The sequence below is a fragment of the Pristiophorus japonicus genome, chromosome 19 (genome assembly GCF_044704955.1).
Source record: "Pristiophorus japonicus isolate sPriJap1 chromosome 19, sPriJap1.hap1, whole genome shotgun sequence".
NCBI lineage: Eukaryota > Metazoa > Chordata > Chondrichthyes > Pristiophoridae > Pristiophorus > Pristiophorus japonicus.
In genome coordinates, this window is record NC_091995.1 from 74864356 (window position 1) to 74887755 (window position 23400).

General features: G+C 47.1%; 1 protein-coding gene across 8 annotated transcripts in view; it reads right to left on the reverse strand.

Annotated features, from left to right (window-relative positions):
- The window catches only part of LOC139229953 (meiosis inhibitor protein 1), a 193995-nt gene that overhangs the window by 42681 nt on the left and 127914 nt on the right, over positions 1–23400 (reverse strand). For 7 of the 8 annotated variants that reach the window (XM_070861627.1, XM_070861624.1, XM_070861628.1 and 4 more), the window contains 3 exons: positions 22256–22363; positions 15411–15521; positions 3893–4062 (listed from right to left, as the gene is read on the reverse strand). In XM_070861627.1, coding sequence (XP_070717728.1) covers positions 3893–4062; positions 15411–15521; positions 22256–22363 — 389 coding nt within the window. The remainder of the gene's footprint in view (positions 1–3892; positions 4063–15410; positions 15522–22255; positions 22364–23400) is intronic. The other variant, XM_070861623.1, reaches the window with a different exon arrangement.

Genomic DNA, 23400 nt, shown 5'->3' on the forward strand with positions numbered 1-23400 from the left:
TCTGCCCTCCACTTTTACTCATCTCCTTTCTGTCTTTTGCTTTTGTCTCCTTTTTGTTTCCCTCTGTCTCCCTGCATTGGTTCCCATCCCCTTGCCATATTGTTTAACTCCTCCACAACAGCACTAGCAAACACTCCCCCTAGGACATTGGTTCCGGTCCTGCCCAGGTGCAGACCGTCCGGTTTGTACTGGTCCCACCTCCCCCAGAACCTGTTCCAATGCCCCAGGAATTTGAATCCCTCCCTGCTGCACCACTGCTCAAGCCACGTATTCATCTGCGCTATCCTGCAATTCCTACTCTGACTAGCACGTGGCACTGGTAGCAATCCAGAGATTACTACTTTTGAGGTCCTACTTTTTAATTTAGCTCCTAGCTCCTTAAATTCGTCTCGTAGGACCTCATTCCTTTTTTTACCTATGTCGTTGGTACCAATGTGCACCACGACAACTGTCTGTTCTCCTTCCCTTGGGCTTTGTGCTCTCTATGTTAATCTCAAAATATGATGACAAACAGCAGGGTCCACTGGCAAAGACTTCAGCTAATCTGTCTTGAGTCTTCCTGAACGGGCAGACAAGAACAGATGCTATTTGACGTGCAGAATTGTGATGCAATACATACTGGAGGGGGGAGGGGAGATAGGTAGGTAATGCCGTGGTCATCAGGAAACTGGAAGAGCAGGGAACAAGAGCGGTCATTCACAAACAAGCCGTTACCAGGTAGGGCATCTCAGCAAGTTACGGAGAGGAAGGAAAAACACACAAATCTTAACACCTTCACCAAACAACTGTTTAAACAATCCAAACAGCTAATTATGGCACGAAATTTCGGTTGCTGGGATTATTGTGCACGAAGTGCTATTTTTGTTAAATATAAATATTTCTTAAAAAACATGCATCAATTTTTCATGTGTACTTCACATACAGTATCACTGGGATGATTCTGGAAACAGCTGTTTCCACCCGAAATAAATAGAGCACTTAAGACGCTGTAAGTGGCAACTTTGAAACTGAAGTTAATGCAAATGGCTAGCACTCTATAACGGATATAAACGACTGCCCGTATTAAACATGGACAATTTAAGTGGTGGGGACTGTAGGAGCATAGAGTACAAGTGTAAATAAATAAAGATAAATTTGTACAAAACAGTGGTCATGCCACAGTTACAGGAGCAGTTTAGATCGCGAGGCTGGAGCTGTGGGCAAATCAAAAAAAGCTAGCCACCGCAGCTGCAGAATCAACAATGTGGAGGTGGGAAGCGGCGTGGAGAGGAGGTCGGAAGCGGAGAGGAACTGACGTGGAGCGGAGGTCGGGACCGGCGAGGACGGACGAGACTCGGAGGAGCGGAGATGTCGGAGCCCAGAGGTGGAGCAGCGTCGACAAGACCAAGGGAAGGCACAGCACGGACCAATCGTGAGGCTCACATTGCGGACTATGAATTCCATGTAGAGAGAGGTCCTGTGGGAAGGAGGAAGGAAGGACAGTAGGAGTAAATTTGAATTTGTATGTCAATATTGGCACATGTGGCGGAGCCTGGTCTCCAGTCGTCTTGGATCCCCTTGTTCCATCAAGCCCGTGTGGTGGCTGGTGTGCAACGCCACCCCATGTTAAAAGAATTCACGCACAGGCAGCTTCCACCATTTAAAATGAGTTCATCAGTCACCTGAGTACTCATTTTTATAGTGTGGAAGCAAGTCATCCTCGACCCCGAGAGGCTGCCTATGATGATGAGAGTACTGTGCCCAATTCTGTAACCCCTGTTATATAAAGGACATTAAAGTCATGAGAGTTTTTACAGTGTATTGACTAGGATGATGCCAGGGATGGGAAACAGTAGTAATGAGGAGACTTGAGATGCTGGGACTATCTTTGCTGTAGCAGAGAAGTCTAAAAAGTGATTTAATAAAGGTTTTTTTAAAACGAGACTATTTCTTATGGTTGGAGAGTCAATGAACAAGGGGCCATCAATTTGAAACTGTTCCTTGGAGGGTGAGGAGAGAAGTTAGGAGACATTTGTTTAAGCAGAGAATTGTTGGAGCATGGAATGTTTTACCACAAGGATTGAGGCAGTGAGTATTGCATATTCGAAGAGAAAATATTAAAAAAGTTTTGGATTGCTCTAGCAAAGAGCTGGCACGAACACAATGGGCCCAATGGCCTCCTTGTATGGTGCATACATGTGCGGCTGTAACGTTGAAACATGAAGTTAGGGGTTCCAGGGGGTGGTGAGTGGCGAACAAAAACGTCAGTAAAATAAGATCTGACCAGATCTGGGACAGTTATAATGATAATGAAGAGAATATAGTGCGGGAAAAGGTTGGGAGGTCAGATTAAACTGAATAGCTCTGAAATGCAATTATGTCATGGGGTGGATTGAAATGTAATGGCAGTGGAGGGGCCAGAAATCAGATTGGAACCAGGCCTCACCAGGTTCCAGCCCTTTGAGAGCTGCCAGGAGAAAGGGACCCTCCATCCCAACATCGGTTTTTGTATATCTGGGAGGGGGCCCCGGGCTCCCCTGGATATCCTGCAAGATAAGACAGCAATGTGGTCAACTTCGGAAAAAGATGTTCCTAGAGCCCCACCAAGAGAGATTCAAATGGAAGTCGATCCCAGGTAGCTCAATGGCCATTTGACTTGGGGACCACCAACCTGCTAGCTGTCGAAGAAGTTTTATGACTTATGGCCAAACCAGATCAGTCTGTGATCCACTCTTTCAAAGCAGTAGGCCTCTTACATCTTTGCTTGTATAATATTTCAAGTATTCATTGCAATATTGTAACTGAAATGCGAGCTTACTAACAGAGTTGAAAAAGGCCGACCATGTGAGAGCCTGAAGGCATGGAGAAGGCCTGCATAAAAAGAGGAAGGATGGGAACATCAAACCGGGGACAGCAGACTCCAGGGAGCAGACAGACATTGTGGGCTACCCAAAAGGGAAGCCAGGTATGGAAAAAAACAAAAAGTTAAGAAATATATAAAAAGTTAAAATATTTACTTGTAAGCTTACTTATCTAAAAGGAGATAAACAAGATGGTAACATAGTTGGGAGAGACTTTAGAAATTTGCTCCACAGAACTGCGGAGACCAGAACCTGCAAGTACACGGTTACCGACAACTGTAACAGAGGATTTCCATTCTAAGGGGCCGAAATTGCCCCATTTTTGTGCCACCGGTGGGTGGTGGTGCCTGGGGCGAAATTGCCCCGAGATTTTGGGGCGATTTGAAGTTTGTGCCACGCCCTGTGATTTGCGTGCCACGCCCCTCACCGTCCCTTTGAGCCCCGCAGGGGAAATTGCCCCGCAAGATGCGAGGCTGGCGCGGGCCGATGTCCCGGGGCGCCCTTAAAGGGAAGGCCGTGTGTTGCCTGAGCCGCCTTTTTTTTTCCGGACGACTTTTCCGTCGGTTCGCATCTCAACCAGGCCACCATCATGCAACCCCGCACTTGTCTTTGCGTGTCGAGATTGTCCGTGCAGATTCTGCAGCGGCCCTCCCCTTTAAATGAAGGGGAGGGGCATTGTGGCATGTTAGCGCTATGCAGAGCAGCAGTGCAGCGCTGACGCCTCATTTGAGAGGCGCAAAGGTCAGTTCCATACTGGGGGGTGAGACTGCCACACTGGGGGTTAACTGACCCGAGCCCAGAAGGTTACCGCCCCCGGATGGGATGCAGGGCAATTTCAGCCCCTAAATGTTTAGCAGGAACTTTCAATGTTAAATATTGACATCAAACATGATTAAACATTTGCACAACAGGAAGTGCAGACGTGCACAAGATTTTTAAAATAAAGATGCAATATATAAATACATTTGTTATTCACTCCAGCAATACATTCTAAAATAACGTCTATACTTTTTAGAAAACTTTTCTACTGCTTTAATGAATGTATTACTAACCTCAGACTTACAGTTGGTCTGGTTTTGGACTAAAGTGCTTAATAATAACCAGACGGAGCAGACCAGGACATCAGGGAGAGATTCAAGTGTCGATTGCTCTGACCAGCTCAGCTCTAAAATCTTCTCCAGTAGCTCCATCAAAGAGGAATTAGACAGTAACATAGACACAACTGCATAATTAATAACAAGTACATTTTAAATGCATATGTTATATATTTGCATATATATTTCTTCCATTTTTTGTAAAATGACTCAAAATATTGAAATGCATTTGATAGCAGATTTATTGTAGAAAAATTGCCAAAATCTCTTAGGCATGGATTTTCCTGCTATCCTGACCGAAATCAAGCGGGATAGTGGTGGAAATTCGGCTGCAAGGCCTACCAATGTATTCCTACCCTGACTTCTATTTTCCCAAACCCATCCCAGCTGGTGAGGCCGCCATCCACCCCTTTCCTGTTTGCCACCCGCAAATGGCGGTGAGGAGGAGGGCACCAGCAAATCACCCAGTCTGCTTTCTTGCCGTCACTGATACCAATAATCAAGAGTCACCCAAATAGGGGTAGCAGTAACACTTAACTTGGCAGCAGGCCCCCTACTTCATTGGTTGGAGGGAGAGGGCCTAGTAATGACCACCTCTTCCTCCTTAATGACCCCAATCACGATCCACTCTGTGACCTTCAGTGCAAAATGAGTTTCCCTTTGGAGCTCCTCTTCCCCTGATTTTCTGGCTCGTGCCTCTTCTGGTACTGTAGAATTTCTGCTTCTCTCTCGACAACAATGGGTTCTGTCTTGGTGACTGGGAGCTCATGATGCATACCTCATCCAAGGTCGGGAACTGGGCCAGGGTTTGGGGTGGTAGGTGGAAATCCTGTCCAATCCTCCTGCACTGGGATTAGAAAAATCCAACCCATTGGGAGAAAAATTGAACAGATTAGCGCCACCTGTTAGTGCTCGCCAGGGGCGCTAAAGGATTATCGCCCTTGCGCAGAGATACTAGCGCCGCTCGCCAACTTCAATAGGGTGCTAATACTTAGCGCCAGGGAATGTTGCGCCAGTGTGCAACGCCCTAGAAGCCAACCTGAATGCTGTCGCCTACCTTACTGCCTGGCACTAATCACGCCAGAAAAAGCTGCCATTCACAGCTGTCCCGGGGCACTAATGAAAGGGATGAGTGTATAAGGTAAGATTGAGAGATTTTATTTAACTTTATGTGCATTGATTGTACTTTATTTGGTGTTCCTGGTGTGTTTTTTGATTGAATTGCAATGTTGTTTAAGTTTTCATTTTTTACAGTTAACCTTCTCTTTTAGGATGCCAGAACTTCAGTGGAACGCTTCCAATAGCGCTCCACTCCTCTCTTAGGGCACTAAAAAATCAGTATCGCTACCGCCGGTGCTCAATATCGACCTGTGCTAAAATTAGCCCGCCCAAAGGATGTTAGCGCCTCAAAATGATCGATAATCAATTTTCTCCCCATAATCTTTAATACATTCCAATATATTTCATTTGTTTTTTTCTCTTTAGGACACACGTCATATCCTGATTGAGAGGACATGCAGGTATGCAATATGACCTCTGGCATCCTCTTCTTGACCCAGTTGATAGATGTATAAAAGCAGCTCAGGGTGCCTCAACTGTTCATTTCCTGTGCAGTGGCTGAACTACAACATGACATCGCCCAGTGGGATGTATGAAATCAGCAACCAGAGAATTTTTTGCAAGAAAGGTCTCATCACTAACCCATTTAGTTTCATTCCATTTTACTTGTATTTTTATCTTCGATAAACTTAACATGGAGAGCAAAATATAGTCAATTGCTGGGAAAGAATGCTGACGTGGTTGAAAAACAGTGAGAAGATGTCCCGTACTGACATTAGTCGCCTTGTTCGCACAAAATTCATCAAGAAAGATTCCAAAAGAGTAATTTTATTGAATCTTTAAACATTTAATGGTAAATATTCCTATTGCATTTTCCTGGCATGGAGCCCCACACGTCAGGAGAACTGATTAGAGAATTCCTCATTGCAGCCTGAAACCTTCTGTTCTGTTGTTTTGATGGATGAAAGATCATGGGCTAAGCATGGAAGGCGCTGCAATGGGTGCATGCAATCAAAAAATGTATGCTTTCAAAAAACAACCCACATTTGTATAGCAGCTTTCATATCTTCAGGATGACTCAAAATGCTTCACAGCCTTTGAAGTGTTGTCGACAAACCCAGCAGCCAATGTGTCACACAAAAAGCAATGGAATGGCCAGATAATCTTTACTCTCAATAAAGAATGTACTAAACATCTGGAAGGTAGTGTAACGGATTGTAAAGGATCACTCCTAATAGGAGTCCACAGAAAGAAGCAAAGAAGGATTGAAGATGGATAATCATGAGATGTCATTTATAAGCTGCTTTGCCAAAATTCACAAGTGACTTTGGAGCAGTAACTTTTCACTTTTAGAAAATTTAGCGCCTGGCGAGATTACCAAATTGTGTGAAATTCTGCGTTTACACCCTAGGAGTAAAGGCGGGGGGGATGCGCTAAATGAAGTGCTAATGGCCTCAGCTGGGTGTTGCAGGAGCGCTATTCAGTTACCTAATTTCAGCTGAGTTCCATGCAGCAATCAGCCTTCAATCCTCGACTCCAGCTTGATATAGCTTTTAAAGGGGAGGTAATTTCAACCTGCTGCTGCTCATTTTCAGCATTGCTGCATTTGAGTCAGTGATCTATGCATCTCAGGAACTTTCTGAAATGGCTGCTGCGAATTCCCCTTCAAGAGAGAGGGCCACATGTTTTAACGATGTGGTGCTGGAGACATTGGTGGGGGCACTGGAGACAAGGAGGCCATCCCCGCAGGTTTTCCGGGCCATGTGGCAAGAGGTGGCCCGGGTGGTGTCGGCCAGCACAGTGGTGCAGAGTAGCCTCACCCAGCGCAGGAAAAAAATTCAATGACCTTTGTCAGGTTCTTCCCCCCCACTTCCTTCATACCAGCCTCAGAACCTGTCTGTGCACACTGTGCAAAGCACCACATCCTCACCACTCCAACCACCAAGTATCTGCAGATACTCACACTCACATCCTCATCTTACGCCTTGCCTCCATTCACAGCTATTCAACCATGGCAGGCATATCTTCCACATACATAGGTGGACTGTTACTCACACGAGGTCCTTTCTTTTGCAGGCCAAGATGCCACATAACAGAAGGGAGCAGCAGTGGACGGGAGGGGAACCTAAACTGTGGCCACTGAGTGACCTTGAGGAGCGAGTGCTGTGGCTTATTGGCCCGCAAGTGTTGGGCGCCGTGGCCTGTGGAGACGTCAACCCCGCTGGGGGCAATAACAGTATCTTTATCCCCTCTCGTTTTCTCATACCACTTTCCCCCCACACCAGAAGGCTTTATCACTTTCCAATCTGTTGAGACTGCACACAGAGAGGTTAAAGTAACAGTGACCACAGCCTTTATTAAGACACTCCCGAGTGAGTAACAGGCCTTGGGGGCCAGATTATGTACAGTGCTCCCAAGGGATGCTGGGATCACTTGGGACTTCAGGGGATGCGCTCCCTGGTGGCAGAACATGGGAGTGCTTGCTTTACAGATACACATCACCCCCCCCAAAGTCAAAGTGAAAACTATTTACAAGGTGAGGCAGTCAGGAGCCTTTCTTTCCCTGGTGGACCACCTCGGTACAAATGTCTGTTCTGGTGTGTTGGCTGTGCTTTCGCTGGGCTGGCGTGTTGTAGGCCCTACAGGGCTGCTGGGTGAGCCTGGCCTTACTGGGCTGTTGGACGTGATGGGTTCGATTTCCTGGTCCGGCGTGGTGTTGTTGATCCGTTGGGTCTGTGTTGTGGGCTTGAAAAAGGTGGTGTCTGCTGTGGGTTGTTCAGGGCAGTCTGTGAACCGCAACCTCGTTTGGTCCAGGTGCTTTCTGCAAATTTGTCCATTGTCTAGTTTGACTACAAACACCCTACTCCCTTCTTTAGCTATCACCGTGCCCGCGATCCACTTGGGACCATGTCCATAGTTTAGCACATACATAGGGTCATTCAGATCAATTTCCGGTGACACAGTGGCACGACCATCGTTTACATTTTGTTGCTGCCACCTGCTCTCTACTTGATCATGCAGGTTGGGGTGGACCAGCGAGAGTCTGGTTTTAAGTGTCCTTTTCATGAGTAGCTCAGCCGGGGGCACCCCTGTGAGCGAGTGGGGTCTCGTGCGGTAGCTGAGCAGTACTCGGGACAGGCGGATTTGGAGTGAGCCTTCTGTGACTCGTTTGAGGCTGTTTGATTGTTTGTACTGCCCACTCTGCCTACCCATTGGAGGCTGGTTTAAACGGGACTGAGGTGACATGTTTGATCCCATTGCGGGTCATGAATTCTTTAAATTTGGCACTGGTGAAAACATGGCCCATTGTCACTAACCAGTATGTCAGGCAGGCCGTGGGTGGCAAACATGCCCCTCAGGCTTTCAATGGTGGGGGTGGCGGTGCTTTCCGACATTATTTCACATTCAATCCATTTTGAAAAAGCATCCACCACCACCAGGAACATTTTACCGAGAAACGGGCCTGCATAGTCGACATGGATCCTCGACCATGGTCTGGAGGGCCAGGACCACAAACTTAGTGGTGCCTCCCTGGGCGCGTTGCTCAACTGAGCACACACGCTGCCTTGCCATACACAGGACTATAAGTCTGAGTCCATACCGGGCCACCACACGTGGGATCTGGCTATCGCTTTCATCATTACTACACCCGGGTGTGTGCTGTGGAGATCAGAGATGAGCGTCTCCCTGCCCTTTTTGGGTAGCACTACGCGGTTACCCCACAACAGGCAGTCTGTCTGAATGGACAGCTTGTCCTTTCGCCGCTGGAACGGCTTGATTAGCTCTTACATTTCAACGGGGATGCTGGCCCAGCTTCCATGCAGTACACAGTTTTTTTTATTAGGGACAGCAGAGGATCTTGGCTGGTCCAAGTCCTAATCTGGCAGGCCGTGACAGATGATTTATCATTTTCAAACGCTTCCATGACCATCAACAAGTCTGCAGGCTGCGCCACCATCAACAAGTTTGCAGGCTGCGCCATTTCCACCCCCGTGGTGGGCAATGGTAGCCGACTGAGAGCATCCGCACAGTTCTCGGTGCCTGGCCTGTGGTGGATGGTATAGTTATACGCTGATAGCGCAAGTGCCCACCTTTGTATGCTGGCTGAGGCATTAGTATTTATTCCCCTGTTTTCAGCGAACAGGGATATGAGGGGCTTGTGATCGGTTTCCAGCTCAAATCTGAGGCTAAACAGGTACTGATGCATTTTCTTTACCCCGAACACACACGCTAATGCCTCTTTCTCAATCATGCTGTAGGCCCTCTCGGCCTTAGACAAGCTCCTGGAAGCATAGGCGACAGGTTGCAACTTCCCCGCAACGTTAGCTTGTTGTAATACACTCCCAACTCCATACGATGACGCGTCACATGCTAGCACGAGTCTTTTACACGGGTTATATAATACAAGCAGCTTGTTGGAGCATAAAATGTTTCTGGCTTTCTCAAAAGCAATTACTTGTTTTTTTCCCCCATACCCAGTTCTCACCTTTACGCAATGTAGGGGCTCTAAGAGGGTGCTTAACTCCGGTAGGAAATTACCAAAATAGTTGAGGAGTCCCAAGAACGACCGCAGCTCCGTGACGTTCTGTGGCCTGGGCACGTTCCTGATAGCCTCTGTCTTAGCGTCTGTGGGCCGAATGCCGTCTGCCGCTATCTTTCGCCCCAAAAACTCCATTCTGTTGCCATGAAGACGCATTTCGACCTCTTCAGCCGCAGCCCTATGCGATCCAGTCGTTGGAGGACCTCCTCCAGGTTTTGTAGGTGCTCGACGGTGTTCCGACCCATGACTAATATGTCATCCTGAAAAATCACTGCGATTGGTACTTGATTATGCTCTCCATGTTTCTCTGGAAGATCGCTGCAGCCGACCGAATTCCAAACGGGCATCTGTTGTAGATGAACAGTCCCTTGTGCATGTTGATGCAGGTGAGGCCCGTCGAAGACTCCTCCAGCTCCTGCGTCATGTAGGCCGAACTTGGTAAACGGCTTGCCTCCTGCCAGCGTCGCAAATAGGTCGTCTGCCTTAGGTAGCGGGTATTGGTCCTGTAGCGAGAAACAATTAATAGTTATTTTATAATTGCCGCAAATCCTGACCGTGCCATCACTTGAGTACTGGAACAATCGGGCTGGCCCACTCGCTGAATTCCACTGGGGAGATGATGCCCTCACGTTGCAGCCTGACCAGCTTGATTTCCACCTCTCCCTCATCATGTGAGGTACCGTTCGCGCCTTGTGGTGAATGGGTGGTGCCTCTGGGACCAAGTGGATCCCCACCTTCGCCCCGAAAAAGTTTCCAATGCCTGGCTCAAAAAGGGAAGGAAATTTGTTAAGAACCAGGGTACATGAGGCCTCATCGACATGTGATAGCGCTCGGATGTCATCTCAGATCCAGCGGATTTTGCCCAGCCAGCTCCTTCCAAGCAGTGTGGGGCCATCGCCCGGGACAATCCAGAGTGGCAGTTCTTGCACCGTGCCCTCGTAGGTGACCTTGACCATGGCGCTGCCTGGGACAGTGATGAGCTCTTTGGCGTACGTTCTCATCTTTTTACTCATGATGGATTAGCTAACGCCAGTGTCCAGTTCCATGGCTACGGGTAAGCCATTCAATTTTACGTTTAGCATTATAGGTGGACATTTCGTCAAAAATGTGTGCATCCCGTGTACTTCAGCATCTGCCTCCTCTTTCTGAGGCCCTAAATTGCTTTGATCCACCATGAACTGATCTTCCTCTGCCACGTGGTGGTTAGCAGGTTTTGCAGAGCTTGCAGCTCGTCTGCAAGCTCGTTGGAGGTGCCCCATTGTTCCACAGCTCTTGCAAACATACCCTTTGAAGCGGCATGAATAGGATGAATGGAAGCCTCCACAACACTAAGATGTGAATTGCCTTGCATTCATCCTTTGTTGCGGACTCTGAGTCATCTGGGTCACCTGAGTCCTGCTGGCAGTTGCAGACTCGTGGTTTCTGCCCTGTACATTTCTGCTCACAAACACAGTTCCAGTTAATTTATGAACATTGCTAGCACTTGTGTGCTGAGAGATTTGTTTGGTGTTATCACTGGTGGACATAAACGTCTGTGCTATCGCAATGGCCTTACTGAGGGTCGGTGTCTCTACAGTCAAAGTTTTCGTAGGATGGTTTCGTAGCATTTGCTCCAGGTAGCTATCAAACTCATTGTCCTGCAAGTCGTCTTAGCTCACCACTTCCTGACCTTCAGATCGTTGGTACGTATAGAACCCATACCTCGCCATCAGCACGCTCTCCCTCGGGTTAAGATGCTCCCGAACCAGTGTACACAGCTCCTCATACGACTTTTCTGTGGGTTTCACCAGAGCCAGAAGATTCTTCATGAGGCTGTAGGTCGGTGCCCCGCGACTGTGTGGAGGACCGCTCTCCTTTTTGCAGCGCTTCCTTCTCCGTCCAGCTTGTTGGCTACAAAGTACTGGTCTAACCGTTCGACATAGGCTTCCCAGTCCTCACCCTCAGAGAACTTCTCCAGGATGCCCACAGTTTGCTGCAACTTTGCGTTGGATTCGTGTACTCGTCGCCAGTTATTGTGTTCCTAACACAGGTGAGACTGCACACAGGGAGGTTAAAGTAACAGTGACCTCAATCTTTATTAAGACACTCCAGAGTAACAGGCCTTAGGGGCCGGCTTATATACAGTGCTCCCAAGGGATGCTGGGATCTCTTGGGACTTCAGGGGATGCACTCCCTGGTGGCGGAACATGGGAGTGCATGCTTTACAGGTACACAACACAATTCCCTCTTCTTTTCGCATACCACTCCCCCCACCCTCCACAGTATAAGGCTTTATCACTTTCCAGCTCCTTGTACTATCTGCATTCCTTGCTCCATTCATGCCTCACTGCCCTCACCTTAATGTGAGTCGTGCCATTTCTACTTTCAGATAACCAGACAGCAGCTGTGGAGCCTGCAGCTGAGCAGAGATTCTGGAGGGAGAAGAGAAGGAAGAGCAGGAGGAGGAGCCGAGCACTGCATCATTGCTTCTCTCACCTGCAGGCACCAGCTCAGATACTAGCACTATGCATTCGTTAAAGGTTAGGTTAATAGAGGGGTCTGCAGTGGGTGATGCACCTGGGCCCAGTGGGCTGCTGCAAGGCCAAGGGGAAATTGAACCTCGGCAGCCAACTCACCGGAGGCCGAGTTTGTGCGCGGATTCTGCTCTACATGACTCAGATGAGAACCTCGATGAGGAGGCATTCACACAAAGGGTGATGGCCATGCACTCTGACATCATGGGTGCAATTGCATGGTTGCCTGAGAGCCTCTCGGCAGTGTTAAGGAATGTGGTGGAGTCCGCCTGCCTCCAGCATTGCACAGAGCTCTGCGCAAACCATGGAGCCCATCATTGCCAGTCTGCAGACGATGGTGGACTCCCAGAGAGACTGTGCGAATCCAGACCTCATGACGCATGTCATGGGCGATGTGGCAGCTTCCACTGTAGCACAAGCGGAAGCAACGCAACGTCTTAGTGCTGTAATGCACACAATGTGGTCTCAGCTTGATGTCACACATGGTCTGACTGGTGTCATGTAGTCAATGACAGCTGGTAGAGTCTCAGACTTCTCTCATGCAGTCTCAGCTGGATGCCACACGTGCTTTTACTGCTGCCATCACCGCTGGATCCACCACGAATCTCAGTGGTGCAGAAGCCCACCAAACTGTGCTCCAGCAGATTGGTGGGGATGCTGAGGTGCTGCCCCGGGGGAATGGCACTGGGTCAGTGGAGCAGGAACCTGCTGTCCTCTATCAGAATAACAGCATTCCTGATCTCACCACTGCCACTTCACTACAGCACTTATCGCTGGCGGTCACCCAGCCAGCCCAGACTGCCGCTTCCCAGCCCGAGGTAGTGCAATCAACAGCCGGCCCTTCCAGGCCCAGAGCAGGTTGTGGGCATCCTGCAAGGCCATCTGTAGTCTCTGGCCTTGACACACAGCACAGTGAACACACTGCAGAGGAACACTAGAATAGTTAAAGCAAAGAGGGGATATAAGGAAATGCAGAAGGGTGATTATTAAATACATTATGAAAGCGTTTATTGGTGTTATATAAATTTTGATTGGAATGTTTCATCTTTGCTGTTGTCTCTCATTTCAGTTTTGGGGCTTTGGCATGGAAGGGAAAATTGATGTTGTGATGGGGACATCCAGAGGAACCGGGAAGTGGGATGGAATTCATTGGAACCGAACTCTGATGAGACGGTCGTGGACCTCACTTGCAGAATCACGATTGACTCGCTGCCTCCTCCCTCGCTGGTGTTGCTGCTATGCCTGGTTTCAATGGCAGTGCCCTCATGATGGCGAGGTTGTGCAGCATGCAGCAGATAGCGACGAATAGGGACACCCGATCAGGCAAGTACTGGAGGACTCCTCCCGAGAGGTCCGGATAGAGCATTGACGTTGAGGATTGTGTGTGTGTTTACACACCAGCTGCACATTCAGCGAGTGGAAACCATTGCATTTACAGGACTGTGATGTGGTGCCCGCAAAGCGACGTGGGTGCAGACAATGGCACCCTGCACCATGGGGAGGCCCGCTATCCTGACAAAGCCACATGCATGCTCGTGCTGCTTCTCTCTGGTCACAGGGAAGGAAATGTAGTCCCTCCTTCTGTAGAGCATTTGTGACCTCACAGATGGAGCAATGGATGGCAAACTGGGAGATTTTGGAGGCGGCTCCTGTTGCTCCCGGGAAGGATCCATTGGCATAGAAAATGAGCGCGATGATGACCTTGACTGCGACTGGCAGAGCTCTGTGACCATGTCCTTGCTGAAGCGCTGCCTTTGTCAGTGAAATTGATGCAGGAGGAATGCTGCCGAAAATAATCTAGGAGGGTAAGGTCTCCTGTTGGACCTTCTCCCTCTGGCCACATTTTGCTGCTTTGCTCCCTGTTCTTCTTTCTATCTTTCTCTCTGCAGGTCCCAGCCTTTGTCTCTAACTAAGTAGCCTCCAACGGTGATGTCGGAGCAAGAGGGCGAGCGCCAACACAGCCCCCATGAAACCATATAAAGGTTGTGGTTTCAAATCTGCCCTCAATGATACAAGGGAATAGTTAGGAGGCAGAACAGTTCTTGAAGTGAAAAACACTGACATTTGTCCACCAGCCACTCTGCCTATGTGTTGCCAAGCTGCAAAGAGTAATGGCTCTTGTTATTCGAGATGGCGCCTTTAAATAACGCTCCTCCAGCCAATTCCCAATTCCAACTCAACAGCTGAAGCTGTCATTGCCACCATCAGACGGTAAGTGATGGGGAGCGGCCGAATTTCTCTTCTGGGGCGGTAACGGAGCGGTGCACATGGCGATGACATCATCATCTCTGGGCGCAGCTGAGTGGGATGCTTCCAGCAGGAGCGTTATTTACCTCTTAGCGCCTCCGAAAAACACCCGGCCAATTCCGCTGGGGCGCTGTTCTCGCCACGCCCGGGCAAAAAAACAATTGCGCCCCATTAGTGCCTCCGGGGGCATTAACAGTAGGCGCATAAAAGAAACCAACCTCAACTCCCTGATCTCAGCAAGTGGACTTTTCCATTGTTTCTCTGCAGCTGAAACGAATAGGTCCAAGTTTCTGATATCCGCTAGAACGGTGCACCTCTGAGAGGCCCGCCTATTTTGTGGAATGAAAAGTGCGCCAAAAACTTACCTCGGGATTCTCCGAGTGCAGCAGGCCTGTTCAGCAGTCAGCGCGACGCAGCACAACAGCAGGGGGGGGGGGGGGGGGCGGAGCTACAGCCCTGGGACAAAAATAGTGCCGGCAGCTGCGCGTGTGTGCAGTAGCTCCTGGCCCCACATTCTGTGTGCGTGTGCTGCTGGCTGTGTGGGAGGGGCCCGAAGCACGCAGCCCCTTGCCCTGGCCGAATGAGTTCCTGAAGCGGGCAGAGTGACGATTTTCAGCCTGCAGCACACAGCCCCTAAGCCCTGGCCGGGCTCCCGAACGGGTAGTTGAGGTAGGAACTTTTTATTTATTGATTTATTTATCATTTATTATTGATGGTTCTTTATTTTCAAAAGTGTTTTTTTAATGCTTTGCAAAATCCTCTAACTTCCCTCCCCTCCCCCCAACCCCCATCTCTGGCTTACCTGCGCCTAATTCTAAAGTGTACGCAAGTTTTTCTGAGCTTACAAAAGTCCGTTCTAAGTTAGTTTGGAGTAACTTTTCGGTGCCTAAACTTGCAAAACAGGCACAAGTGGCTGGTGACGCCCCCTTTTGAAAAAAAACTGAACTAAAACTAAACTAAACTAACTCACTAGAACTGGAGCAAACTAAGTGCTGAGAATTGCGATTTCTAAGATACTCCAAACTAAACTAGTTGCTCCAAAAAAATAGGAGCAACTGCACCTGAAACTCGGGCCCTAGAAGTGTATAAAGCTCCAGATTTGCTTCTGTTTAATTACCTCTGTTTCTGTTGGAGTTCGAGGTCTGTTTCAAACTGCAGTAGAAGAAATTAAAAGCAGGTTGTAGGATTTCTGTGCTCAAGGCTTTGCATTTTCCTGCCAAGTTACTAACTTTAAGAATACAAACAAAGCATTCATTTTAACTTCAGCATTATTTTCTACTTAAACAAGCATTAAAATATGTGCATATTATACAAATACTGAACGTAGCTGAAAGACAAAAATGCCAGTGTGTTAAAATGTGCCGGTCATTATTATTTTTGAAAATACATTAACTTCTGATTTACATAGAACATCCAAATTTGGAGTCGGAAAATGGCTAATACATGACATCAGCATAACGGTAATACTACACATTATAATTTATTTTGCACCATATGGTATCACAGCTCACAATTAATTACTTTGTAAATTGTAGCGACTGTTATGTGGGCAGAAGTATCGGTTGTTCTGCACGAGTAACAACCCCCCCAAACAGCAATCAGATGACAAGTTAAAATTTTGTTTGGGATGTTCATGGCTAAAGGAGAAATCTTGGTCAAGATAACCAAAACTCTTCTCTTTTTCAACTAGTGCCATGAGCCGGGGAATTTAAATGGCCAAAAAGAGCGTTGTGCGCCCAATAAAGACCACAAGACTGCCCAAGGCAATGGTAATTGATCCCACTGATTACCTGTCTCTTGGGGCTTTTACAAGGACCTCAACAAAATTCATGTCAGCTCTTCGCTCAGTTTCTGTTTGAGGATCTAACCCTATCCACTAGCTGCAGAAGATAGCAGTTCTAACAAGGAAAATTCAAGGCAATCTATGCAACTAAATAGACCCATACGGAGACTACAATTGTTATTTTTATTTAATTTTTGCATTATTTTTATATAATGACTAGTCAATTTCCTGTGGCATTGCAGGTAACTTTTTGTGTTTCATGCACAATGACCCCCAGGTCTCTATCGCAGCATTTTGTAATTTCTCTCCATTTAAATAATAATTTGCTTTTTTATTTTTCCTGTCAAAGTGTATAACCTCACACGTTCCCACATTATACTCCATCTGCCAAATGTTTGCCCACTCACTTAGCCTGTCTATATCCCTTTGCAGACTTTTTGTGTCCACCTCAAAATTTGCTTTCCCACCCATCTTTGTATCATCAGCAAACTTGGCTACATTACACTCGGTCCCTTCATCCAAGTCATTAATATAGATTGTAAATAGTTGAGGCTCCAGCACCGATCCCTGTGGCACCCCACTAGTTACCGTTTGCCAACCAGAAAATGACCCATTTATCCCGAGACTCTGTTTTCTTTTAGTTAGCCAATCGGCGGCTATCCCTGCTAATATATTACCCCCAACCCCGTGAGCTTTTATCTGTGTAGTAATCTTTTTTGTGGCACCTTATCGAATACCTTCTGGAAATCCAAATATACCCCTTATCCGCAAAGAACTCCAGCAATTTTCAAACATGATTTCCCCTTCATAAAACCATGCTGACTCTGCTTGACTGTATTATGCTTTTCCATATGTCCTACTACTGCTTCCATAATAATGGACTGCAGCATTTTCCCAACGATAGATGTTAGGCTAACTGGTCTATAGTTTTCTGCTTTCTGTTTGCCTCCTTTTTTAAATAGGGACGTTACATTTGCGGTTTTCCAATCCGCTGGGACCTGTCCAGATTCCAGGGAATTTTGGTAGATTACAACCAATGCATCAACTATCTCTGCAGCCACTTCTTTTAAGACTCTAGGATGCAGACCATCAGGTCCAGGGGACTTGTCCACCTTTAGTCCCATTATTTTACCGAGTACTTTTTCTTTAGTGATAGTGATGGAAGAAGAATAACAAAAGAGAATAATAGATAAAGTGAACCAACGAAAGACATGTCGGAAAGACAGATACACACAAAGATAGAGGAGAGAAACACAGAGCGAAGGAAATGGAGTGAAGTGAGAGAGAGGGAGACAAATGGAAGGAAAACATAGAAACATAGAAAATAGGTGCAGGAGCAGGCCATTCAGCCCTTCTAGCCTGCACCGCCATTCAATGAGTTCATGGCTGAACATGAAACTTCAGTACCCCCTTCCTGCTTTCTCGCCATACCCCTTGATTCCCCGAGTAGTAAGGACTTCATCTAACTCCCTTTTGAATATATTTAGTGAATTGGCCTCAACTACTTTCTGTGGTAGAGAATTCCATAGGTTCACCACTCTCTGGGTGAAGAAGTTTCTCCTCATCTCGGTCCTAAATGGCTTACCCCTTATCCTTAGACTGTGACCCCTGGTTCTGGACTTCCATAACATTGGGAACATTCTTCCTGCATCGAACCTGTCTAAACCCGTCAGAATTTTAAACGTTTCTATGAGGTCCCCTCTCATTCTTCTGAACTCCAGTGAATACAAGCCCAGTTGATCCAGTCTTTCTTGATAGGTCAGTCCCACCATCCCAGGAATCAGTCTGGTGAATCTTCGCTGCAAGAATAGCAAGAATGTCCTTCCTCAAGTTAGGAGACCAAAACTGTACACAATACTCCAGGTGTGGCCTCACCAAGGCCCTGTACAACTGTAGCAACACCTCCCTGCCCCTGTACTCAAATCCCCTCGCTATGAAGGCCAACATGCCATTTGCTTTCTTAACCGCCTGCTGTACCTGCATGCCAACCTTCAATGACTGATGTACCATGACACCCAGGTCGCGTTGCACCTTCCCTTTTCCTAATCTGTCACCATTCAGATAATAGTCTGTCTCTCTGTTTTTACCACCAAAGTGGATAACCTCACATTTATCCACATTATACTTCATCTGCCATTCATTTTCCCACTCACCTAACCTATCCAAGTCACTCTGCAGCCTCATAGCATCCTCCTCGCAGCTCACACTGCCACCCGACTTAGTGTCATCCGCAAATTTGGAGATACTACATTTAATCCCCTCGTCTAAATCATTAATGTACAATGTAAACAGCTGGGGGCCCAGCACAGAACCTTGCGGTACCCCACTAGTCACTGCCTGCCATTCTGAAAAGTACCCATTTACTCCTACTCTTTGCTTCCTGTCTGACAACCAGTTCTCAATCCACGTCAGCACACTACCCCCAATCCCATGTGCTTTAACTTTGCACATTAATCTCTTGTGTGGGACCTTGTCGAAAGCCTTCTGAAAGTCCTAATATACCACATCAACTGGTTCTCCTTTGTCCACTTTACTGGAAACATCCTCAAAAAATTCCAGAAGATTTGTCAAGCATGATTTCCCTTTCACAAATCCATGCTGACTTGGACCTATCATGTCACCATTTTCCAAACGCGCTGCTATGACATCCTTAATAATTGATTCCATCATTTTACCCACTACTGAGGTCAGGCTGACCGGTCTATAATTCCGTTTTCTCTCTCCCTCCTTTTTTAAAAAGTGGGGTTACATTGGCTACCATCCACTCCATAGGAACTGATCCAGAGTCAATGGAATGTTGGAAAATGACTGTCAATGCATCCGCTATTTCCAAGGCCACCTCCTTAAGTACTCTGGGATGCAGTCCATCAGGCCCTGGGGATTTATCGGCCTTCAATCCCATCAATTTCCCCAACACAATTTCCCGACTAATAAAGATTTCCCTCAGTTCCTCCTCTTTACTAGACCCTCTGACCCCTTTTATATCCGGAAGGTTGTTTGTGTCCTCCTTAGTGAATACCGAACCAAAGTACTTGTTCAATTGGTCTGCCATTTCTTTGTTCCCCGTTATGACTTCCCCTGATTCTGACTGCAGGGGACCTACGTTTGTCTTTACTAACCTTTTTCTCTTTACATACCTATAGAAACTTTTGCAATCCGCCTTAATGTTCCCTGCAAGCTTCTTCTCGTACTCCATTTTCCCTGCCCTAATCAAACCCTTTGTCCTCCTCTGCTGAGTTCTAAATTTCTCCCAGTCCCCGGGTTCGCTGCTATTTCTGGCCAATTTGTATGCCATTTCCTTGGCTTTAATACTATCCCCGATTTCCCTAGATAGCCACGGTTGAGCCACCTTCCCTTTTTTATTTTTACGCCAGACAGGAATGTACAATTGTTGTAATTCATCCATGCGGTCTCTAAATGTCTGCCATTGCCCATCCACAGTCAACCCCTTAAGTATCATTCGCCAATCTATCCTAGCCAATTCACGCCTCATACCTTCAAAGTTACCCTTCTTTAAGTTCTGGACCATGGTCTCTGAATTAACTGTTTCATTCTCCATCCTAATGCAGAATTCCACCATATTATGGTCACTCTTCCCCAAGGGGCCTCGCACAATGAGATTGCTAATTAATCCTCTCTCATTACACAACACCCAGTCTAAGATGGCCTCCCCCATAGTTGGTTCCTCGACATATTGGTCTAGAAAACCATCCCTTATGCACTCCAGGAAATCCTCCTCCACCGTATTGCTTCCAGTTTGGCTAGCCCAATCTATGTGCATATTAAAGTCACCCATTATAACTGCTGCACCTTTATTGCATGCACCCCTAATTTCCTGTTTGATGCCCTCCCCAACATCACTACTACTGTTTGGAGGTCTGTACACAACTCCCACTAATGTTTTTTGCCCTTTGGTGTTCTGCAGCTCTACCCATATAGATTCCACATCATCCAAGCTAATGTCTTTCCTAACTATTGCATTAATCTCCTCTTTAACCAGCAATGCTACCCCACCTCCTTTTCCTTTTATTCTATCCTTCCTGAATGTTGAATACCCCTGGATGTTGAGTTCCCAGCCCTGATCATCCTGGAGCCACGTCTCCGTAATCCCAATCACATCATATTTGTTAACATCTATTCGCACAGTTAATTCATCCACCTTATTGCGGATACTCCTTGCATTAAGACACAAAGCCTTCAGGCTTGTTTTTTTAACACCCTTTGTCCTTTTAGAATTTTGCTGTACAGTGGCCCTTTTTGTTCTTTGCCTTGGGTTTCTCTGCCCTCCACTTTTCCTCATCTCCTTTCTGTCTTTTGCTTTTGCCTCCTTTTTGTCTCCCTCTGTCTCCCTGCATTGGTTCCCATCCCCCTGCCATATTAGTTTAACTCCTCCCCAACAGCACTAGCAAACACTCCCCCTAGGACATTGGTTCCGGTCCTGCCCAGGTGCAGACCGTCCGGTTTGTACTGGTCCCACCTCCCCCAGAACCGGTTCCAATGCCCCAGGAATTTGAATCCCTCCCTGCTCAAGCCACGTATTCATCTGCGCTATCCTGCGATTCCTACTCTGACTAGCACGTGGCACTGGTAGCAATCCCGAGATTACTACTTTTGAGGTCCTACTTTTTAAATTTAGCTCCTAGCTCCTTAAATTCGTTTCGTAGGACCTCATCCCTTTTTTTTTACCTATGTCGTTGGTACCAATGTGCACCACGACAACTGGCTGTTCTCCCTCCCATTTCAGAATGTCCTGCACCCGCTCCGAGACATCCTTGACCCTTGCACCAGGGAGGCAACATACCATCCTGGAGTCTCGGTTGCGGCCGCAGAAACACCTATCTATTCCCCTCACCATTGAATCCCCTATCACTATCGCGCTCCCACTCTTTTTCCTGCCCTCCTGTGCAGCAGAGCCAGGGAGGGAGAAAGACACGGGGGGGGGGGGGGGGGAAGAGAAGATTGAAAAGTGAGCGGACATACACAGAAGGATAAGAGCTGAGAGACCAAGGGAAAGAGAGATAACACAGAAGAGAGGGAGAAGCTATACACAGGACATGAGAAACACAAAGGGAAGATATGAGAAAGGCAGAACAGAAGACGAAGTAAAAAAGCAGTAAGAGAGACAGAAAGGAATGAGTGAGAAAAGGGAAGAAGGTAAGAGACACAGAAGGCAAGGAGGGGAAAAAAGAAAGAAAGAAAGGAGGAATTAAAATAGATTTGTCCTTTTATATAGCCATTAATCTTTGACTGGCACTTCACTTTAAATTTGAGCTGTTAGCCACATTTTTCACATTCCCATTAGGCTATCTTGCAGCACAAGGCCAAAGCAGTTCCAGGAGTTCAAGATAATTATTCAAATAACCACAAGTTGCAAAATTCACAGTCAGCTCAGTGTGATTTGGGCCAGCTTTATGCATTAGGGTTAGCATTAGAGTCAGGGGTGCAAAATCTGTGCTTTTGTTTCCATTTTAAACTGAGAAATTTCTACACTGCCCCCAACTATATAATCCAAATGAAAATAGGTGGTATTTTTATTAAAGTGCCATTAAGGGAGACAAGGAGGAACATAGGAACAGGAGTAGGCCATTTAGCCCCTCGAGCCTGTTCCGTCATTCAATGAGAGCATGGCTGATCTGTGACCTATCTCCATATACCCGCCTTTGGTCCATTTCCCTTAATACCTTTGGTTAACAAAAAGCTATCAATCTCAGATTTAAAATTAACAATTGACTCAGCAACAATTGCCGTTTGCGGAAGAGCGTTACAAACTTCTACCACACTTTGTGTGCAGAGGTGAGCTCCTAATTTCACTCCTGAAATCCCTGGCTCTAACGTTTAGACTATGACCTCTAGTCCTAGACTCCCCAACCAGCGGAAATAGTTTCTCTCCATCTACCCTATCTGTTCCCCTTAATATCTTGAAAACTTCGATCAAATCACCCCATAACCTTCTAAATTCTAGGGAATACAACCCTAATTTGTGTGATCGCTCCTTGTCTTTATGGAGTGGATCAGGAGGTTATACATGTTTGGCCACAATGTACATCTCCTGGAAGCCAGATTGACAGCAAGATTGGTACAACCCTAGGAGAAGGTGGCCTGACTGAGTTCTCAATCACAAATTGGAGAGACCTATAAAAACAATTCTTGACACAATGTAACATTAACAATAATTTTACCATGGTAGAGGAGTTTGAAATCAGTACTGCCCATTTCCTCAACGTCTCCAATCTTTATCTGTACTAGTGAAAGGAGATCCAGTACTAACGGTAGATTCTTGTTTCCTGCTTAACAGAGAATAAGAGTGATGATAGGCATGTAAAGACTGTGGTAATTCTCAAACTACAATGCAATAAATACAAAATAAAGCGTACCAGCTAGTGAATACAAATGAATGTGATTGAGGGATGCAGATAATAGTTACAAGGCACAAGGCAACTTGGAGACCAAGAAAAGATTACCGGAGCGCTCCTTCAGGTGCTAAAGAGCCTCTGTGGGGGCCAAGATGGGGTTTTGAGCTGAAACGCCAGTTTAGCCAGTGTTTAGCACAACAGACTATCTTGGTAAAGGAGTTGAAGCCTGCACTAGGAATGGCTGCCCGGAGGATCGTTAAGGGGCTATTTGCCACTTAAATTGCATGCTAGCGCTCATTTAGGAGGTTGTATGGCATTTAGGTAGATAGCTCTCCTAGCAGCAACCATTTGATTGGGAGTAAACAAGTCGTTTCAGAGGATTTCGAGTGCTACTTAAAGCTCTATCACCTTTTACTGCTCACTTGCTGCTAGAGGTTTAAAGAGGTCTTTTGAAACACATCAGAAGACTTTGAGTCACTTTGGGCTGAATCTTAATGGGGAAGGCAGGTTGGGAGTGACGGGGGGACTCCGAAGCGGCCGGGAAATCCGTAAGAATGTGTTTCCCATAGCCCTGCTGAATTGAACTGCAGGGCCTGATTTGCATGGGAAACCTGCTTCCCACTCGCAGCCAGCCAGATTGAGGCGCTGGCAGGAGGGGCGGGGGATCAGAAGCGATCAGAGGCCGCATAAAGATCGGAAGCCAGAGGAGCATGGGAAGCGAGGAGGCCTCGTGGGGGGGTGGATTGGAGGCTTGCGGGGGAGGAAATCGAAGGCTTGGTGGTGTTGGGGGGGAATATCCGATCGCAGGCACAGATTTCCTGGATCCAGCAGTCCTCACGGCCTGCAAAACCTAACTAGCTAAAATTAAATTCGAAATGGAGGACCCACCTCCTGAGTGGGTTGGCTGCCCGCCTCCGTTAAAACCGGAAGTGGTCATGTTGGAGGCAGGGTCTGGTTCAGATTTTAACACT